At 58.2% G+C, this 6,489-nt stretch overlaps 1 protein-coding gene across 4 annotated transcripts; it reads right to left on the bottom strand.

Moving 5' to 3' along the window:
- Positions 1-2,473: 2,473 nt before the first annotated feature.
- Positions 2,474-6,466, bottom strand: SSR4 (signal sequence receptor subunit 4). 4 transcript variants are annotated; one of them, XM_019755113.3, is made up of 6 exons: positions 6,270-6,466; positions 4,371-4,486; positions 3,507-3,581; positions 3,218-3,307; positions 2,833-2,898; positions 2,474-2,652 (listed from the first exon to the last, which is right to left on the bottom strand). In XM_019755113.3, exons 1-6 carry the CDS (start codon positions 6,334-6,336, stop codon positions 2,533-2,535), a joined length of 534 nt encoding a protein of 177 aa, XP_019610672.1. In that variant the 5' UTR covers positions 6,337-6,466; the 3' UTR covers positions 2,474-2,532. The 4 variants fall into 4 exon arrangements, with proteins under 4 accessions (XP_019610672.1, XP_019610674.1, XP_019610671.1 ...); XM_019755115.3 differs by having other exon boundaries at positions 2,474-2,637; positions 6,270-6,459; XM_019755112.3 differs by having other exon boundaries at positions 4,371-4,489; positions 6,270-6,457.
- Positions 6,467-6,489: the final 23 nt, after the last annotated feature.

The raw sequence follows: 6,489 nt of genomic DNA, 5'->3' as shown, positions 1-6,489 counted from the left end.
GCCTGCCGCTGGCACGGTGGTTGAGGGCCAACAGTCCTGCCCTGGTGGAGCTGGACAGAAGCGAGGTCCACCCACTCCTTCCTGCCTGCTCAGAGCTGCTACCCTCCCTATTTGGGGACCCCACTGTGTCTAGCACGTGGAGTAAATGTCTTGGCCAGATGAATGAATACCTGGGTGGCCACAGAGGGCCCTTCTGGCTCGGGAACTCCCAGAGAGGCAGCTAGATAAATGCTGTGGTCCTGTTCAGAGCAGCAAATCACTGGGCATCTGCTGTCAGGATCGGTGCTACATGCTGTGTGGGGGCCAGGGCCCCAAAGACAGCAACTGTGGGGGCTTCATGGGCGTGGCCATGAATGAACTGTCTCCTGAACAGAAACTGGATACTGCCAGCAGCTAAAGTGGGCAAGGACACAATAAAACTCTCCCAAGACAGTGTAGACCTCATTAATTCCACTATTGGCGTGAGCAAGAAATCCGAGTCCATGTTCCCAGAAGCCAAGTGCCCTGCTGGGAAGGCTGGATCCTAAGTGGGCTGCGCTTTACACTGTAAGCTGGGACACCAGCGGAGGGGAATGGAGGAAAGGGCTGGGTGAAAAGGGGTGAATGGGAGCATAGGCAGGGGCTGGAGATGCCTGCCTCTCAGCCCCCCAAGGCCTCGGCTTCAGAAAACTAGTTGGAGCCTCAGGCCAACTGTCCTCTGGTCAGCCCTCTCCAGCTGCTGGGAGGCTCAATTTGATGGCTCTAGAGGTGCCCCATTCTAACTCCAGTGGGGATGCTGGAGGCCCAGTGCTCCCGGGTTGTGGGCCAGGATGGGCCTGGAACCTGGGATCCCTGGGCCCAGTGAAAGCCAGTGCTGGGGATTGGCATTCATGGGTTCTGGGAAAGGTGTTGCCAGGACAGCTGGCAGCCCTTGGCTCCGGACACCCTGAAACGGTGACTTCACAGTTGGATCCCATTGCCAGGATCAAAAAGAGCAACTGGGGAGCCCACAGATGCCATTGTCCACACTGCCTGCCTTGCCTCCTGCCCAGCCAGGCCCAAAGCACCTGCCCCGCACAGGCTGTTGGCAGAACACAGGACCCATCATCTCCCTTGGCTCCTTAGCAGTGAAGGGGAGCACCAATCACTGCCAGCAGGTGCCCCTTGAGCTCCCTCCACTGGTCTTTCTCGGGAATCCAGAAACCCCAGCAGCCAGCAGCCCTAGCCTGGCTTGGTCCTCAAAGGGTATCTCAGCCTCAACTGCTGTACCCTTGCTTTTGGGGGTGATGACCCAGCTCTTCCCCAGAGCCTCTCCATTCCCGCTAGTCGCCCCCATCCGGAGGAACGGAGAGGTTGGTGTCCCCTAGTCTGGAGGTCCCCAGGCAGTCCTGGGTCATAAGCCACTCCCGCCTTCCACGCTCCCAGCCCTGCCACAGAGGACAGCCCAGGCACTAAGGAGCCCCCTACCCTTCCAGGTAGGTCCTGGGCGTACCCTTTTTGAGTGCACAGCCCTGTTTCTCTTCCCCTTAATAGCTGAGAGTACTCAAGCGCCAGGGTGCCAGGGGCCTTGCTGCTGGGCCCAATGACCCCCATGGCCAGTCAGCACGTTACTGCTGAAAAGGGACTTGAAACTTGCAGATGGGAAGGACTCCTGTGATTTGCATGCAGCTCCTTTGGATCCCAGGGCTCTCACCACCTCTGTAGCCATGGGTGGCAGCAGTGAAACTGAGCTGGGCAGGAGGGTTGTTGGTTGACCTGGAGCTTGGAGCAAGCATGTCCCAAGGGCACCGGGTGCTCAGGGGAGAGGTCACTGAAGGGAAAGTGCAAGGCCAAGCTGGAAGAGGCTAGCAAAGGGCTCTTCAGAAGCGTGGCTGTCTGGGTCATCTCTTTCCTGTGCCTTCCACCGTACGTGTCCCACATGACATCATAAAGTGAGCACGCTGGGAGGTAACAGGAGGGGGTGGAGTACAGCGCTTGAAATAATCACCCCGGAGTTATCAGCTTCAACTGCATTAGTAAGATAGGGGCACCCCTGGAGCGCGTGCCTAGGACTTCAAACACAGGAGCTGGCTGCTAGATTTTGGCAGAGCTAGGCAGTTGTCTACCCTCCCAGTGGTACGGGTCAGAGGACCCTTCCCTAGGCGGGCCATGGGAAGACCCGTGCCCAGCAGGCCAGAGGGGCTGGGGGAGGGCAGAAGAGAACAAGGCAGTCCTCTGCCGGAAGACAGCACGTGCTGGGGGAGGGGCAAACCCATGCCCTGCCCAAAGCTGTGCAGGCGCCTGGGAGACACAACATAAACACTGGGCACTGGGGGCCAAGTACAGAGCCCGCAATGGCAAAGAGCAAAGCAAACGCACGAGACCTGGGAGTTTCAGCCCCATCCCCGCTCAAGGCTGCATGGTCCAGGTGGACCGGGGGATGCTGGCCGCCCAGCATCTCTGCCCTGCACTGAAGGCAAGGTGCAGCAATGCAAGCGAGGAACCGAGTCCTGAATGCTTGTGATAGCCAGAAACTGTTTATTGAAAGAAACATGGGGGCTGGGGGTGCCGCCCTCAGGCTTGGATGTGGCTCTTGGCACTGAAGGCCAGGTAGTAGATCACTAGGCCAATGACTGCAGCCAACACTTCAGTGGAAACCCAGGGCCCATTCCAGGTACCCTGTAAAAAAAGAGACTAAAGCCAGTTCAGGGGAGGGGCGGGCAAGGGGGCCAACCAGGCCCAGCCAGCCCGGGTCACCTTTCTTCTGGGGCAGAGACACACCGGGCAACAATGGCCCAGCCCCCAAAGAGGGTAAAGCTTGCTGCGTGCTCGCCACTTCCCCTGAAACGGGGCCAGCCCCTTCAGCCCACTCACCCGATGGTCCACGCTGACTGTGAACAAGGGTGGGATGATGGAAACGTCCTCATTGTTTCTCTGAGCCTGCAAAGGAGGCACTAGGGTCAGGGGCGCTACGAGGTGAGGTGGGGTACGAGGGGCAGGAGCACTGGCTTAAGTCATGGGAGAAGAGAGGAGAGGGGAGGGGAGGAGAGGAGAGAAATATGCAAGGGAGAAACAGAACGTACAAGCACAGGTGGGGTGGGCGGACAGGAAGGCACCCACCCAGCCATCCTGCCCCCTGTAAGCAAGGCGCCTAGTGGCCCAGAGCTCCAGGAAGAGATACTGTCGAGTGGAGGGGGCCATGGAAGCAGGGTGTACCCTCCCTCTTGTGGGCCTGGGTGGAGCCCCAGGTGATACTCACCTTCCTCAAGAGGCTGTACGATTCCTCATCGAAGAATCTGACCTCATAGGTGCCCGCGTGGGCACTCTTATGGTCTAGGCTCCAGGACACCTGGGGTGGGTGCGTGGCAGGGGGTGAGCACAGTGGACACAGCACAACCCCCCTGCCAGCGCTAACACAGCACCACGACCAGTGACCCAAGACAAAGAACGCCGACCACGCTTGACCAGGCCACCTCTAGGGCTTTAAGTCACGCCTTCGAACTGGTGGCTTCCCCGCCACCCCCTAAAATAACCGCAGTATCCCTTACCTGATAACGCCCCACATCCTGGCCCCGGGTGACAGGAAATTGTTTTCCGCTGACATCAGCATAAAGAGCCATGTTCTGGGGGAGGGGGCAAAGGGAGAGTCACTTTATCCCCAATTTGGCCAGTGGCAGATTCCCCACTGTGCTGTGGGCAGGGAAGCCGGGCAGAGTTGGGGACTGCAGTGTCCGGAAGGGGGCACCAGGTGAGAACCACCGAGGCAGGCCTGCCACAACCCAGAGCCTTGCCAGGAAGCCAATACTCATGGGTGCTGTCACTGCCTCTGTCTCCTCAGCGGGGTGGGGGAACAGCCCCCTTATGGCCCGGCCTCCCTGACCCACAGCAAGTCTGTTAACTGTGAATAGGGCAGGATGACTGACATGTCCTTGTTATTTCTCTAAGCCTGGAAGTGGGTGTCGGGGTCAGGGGGTGCCCAATGAGCCACCCAAAAAGTGTCCCCAAAAGGATCCAACTTCCTTCTTTGCGCCTTTGGGATACAGGTTAAGGTCAGGGGCGGAGGCCAGGTCTGCTCAGTCTTAAAATTACAAAATACCGACATGGACAGACCTTGGCAAAGAGCACCCAGAAAAGGGATGCAGGAGCCTAGGGCTGACCCGTTTCTTACTTCCATGTATATTCTTTCAAGGCACAGCAAAGTGTGTACCTAGCAAAGCACACAAGGCAGCTTAGGATAATGTTCTTGAAACACCTGCTAGAATGTGTTCTTGGTGTGCCCTGATCTCTCCTACACCTCTGAATCGAAATCCTCATTCTCCCTGTCCCCAGGGTCCAACCCCATCAACTGCTAGGGAGGCTCACTGCCCGCCTCTCACCGCTGAACCCTCCTGGCTGAACCCCCACTGCCTCACCTGGACCCTATTCTTGCATGTTAGTGAAATCTCCACGATGAAGACAGTCTCAGTGGAAATGACGGCATCCGAGGTTGTGTAGTAGGAAGGGGTGATCTGGGGCTCCACGCAGGCCTCTGCTGTGGGGAGGAGGCAGAGAGAGGCCTGGGTAAGGCCTGGCTTGTGCACGCTGGGCTGGGGGACAGAAGGAACCACACCGACCTCACCTCCCACACCTCATCAGCTGAGGACACCTGAGGCCCGTCAGACCCTGCCAGGTGGGATGTGGGAAGACAGATCTAATCAGTCAAAGGTGCAGCCGGAAGGCTTTGTAGAGGTGGAACCTCAATGCAAGGGCGAAAGGACAGATGAGTCTGTATGTGGGGCTGGATGGCTTCACTGCACACCTCGAGTCTGTGCCGGGACCTATGGATAGGGAAGCCATGCAATGGTTTGGGGCTGCAACCGGCTCTGGACTATAGCACCCTAGAAGCCCAGGGAGCCAGGCTGACCTCAATTCAGAGCCATGCACGTCCCTGACAGTTTACTGAGGAGATGTCCTCCGCAGACACCAAACATGGTGCTGTTGGCAACGCACATGGGCTTTTGACATGAAGGGAAGGGTCTCTGCCCCTGCCACAGTTGACAGAAGGCCAACACTAGACCTGTTTCCCAAGGGACAGAAACAGGAGAAGTTCTAGATCCAGAAGCACAACTAATCTCCTTGAACAGGGCTGCCCTCAGAGAAAGAATACTGCCTTAGTCATCTCCACGCTGCTAGAGACTAGAGAAAGAAGGGTAGCACCTAAGTCACAGTGCATCAAGCAAATGCTACCAGTGGTAAAATTCTCAGCCAACTGGTCTCCAAATGTGGTGTCCTGGCAGAGCCATGCCTTAGGCTGCAGCTTGGGATCTGGACAGTGGAAAGGATGCCTGGGAACACTGTTGGGGGTGGTTCTCAGGAGCCACATCCTGCAGAGCCTTCTGTGCCCTGCCAAGTTTGGCCTTTTTCCTATGGACACCGTGGAGCACCAAAGGGCTTTACAACAAGGTTTGTCATTTCCAGATATCACTGGCTATAGCGTGGGAAATTCGAGGAGGTGAGAAGGGTGCAGGCAGGAAGGCCAGTTAGGCTGGTGAAACACTCCAGGCACCAAGGGTGCTGGCCTGAAGTAGGTCAGGTAAAGTGAATGTGCAGAAATCAGCCCCCTCCCCAGACCCCACACTGGCTCCTGCAAGGACCTCCTCCCCAGCACACTTCTGGACTACAGTCTGAGCTCAACCCTGCCATCAGGAGTTAAGAATATCTCAAAAATGTCAATTGATCTGACTGGCTCAGCTCTGCTGAAGAGCGCTTTAAGGATACATCAGGGCCTCAGGGAAAAAGTCAACAGTCTGACCTGGCACTCTAGGCCCTCCGCTCATGGCCACTCTGCCTGGGCCATCCCTGCTCACTTTCTTCACTTAGACCTCCCTTCCCGGGGAGGCCTGGCCCCACCGCACCGGGTTAGCTGGCTCCTCTCCACCAGCCCAGTTTCTCGCCCCGATCACCCTGCACTGCAGAGCTTTGCTCCTGTCCGACCCTCCTCCGAGACCGGGAGCTCCGGGAAAGGGAGCAGGGACGTGTGTCACTTTCCCTACTGGAGATGGGGGCCGGGCGTACGGGACAGGTTCTAGGACTCTTTCTCGCAGGAGCAGACGGTGGAAAAGATTTATCTGTTTCTTCCTGCAGCCGGGCTGCTGGGTAAACGTGTGTGGTGCAGGAGTGCGTGGTGGCTTTGGTCGTCGCGCCCCGAGGCCACCTGCCTCTTGGAGGAAAAAGGCCCACATCCCGGCTTCCCCCGCATCCCTCCTCCCCGCCACGCACCACCAGTCGTGGGAGAGAAGCTCGCCAGAAACGAGCTCCGGCCAGGCCGCTACCTGAGCAGCAGGAGAGGCCGGACAGCAGGAGTAGCGCCAGGGCGCCGAGAGATGCCAGCGCCGCCATCGCCTCTTCTCTGCCGAGGTAAAAAGGGAGCGACTTCACTGAACACGAGGGGCAGACGAGGAAGCGCGACGCGTAAGAGGTCGCGGCAGCCAATCAGGCGCCGGCGGGCCGGGCGGCCCTGTGACGTCGCTGGCGGCACTGACGTGTCCCCTC

Source organism: Rhinolophus sinicus, chromosome 18, assembly GCF_057876585.1.
Source record: "Rhinolophus sinicus isolate RSI-liver-muscle chromosome 18, RSI-T2T, whole genome shotgun sequence".
NCBI classification, from domain to species: domain Eukaryota; kingdom Metazoa; phylum Chordata; class Mammalia; order Chiroptera; family Rhinolophidae; genus Rhinolophus; species Rhinolophus sinicus.
The sequence above is the reverse complement of the archived record's forward strand: the minus strand, read 5'-3'. Positions and strand labels throughout refer to the sequence as shown.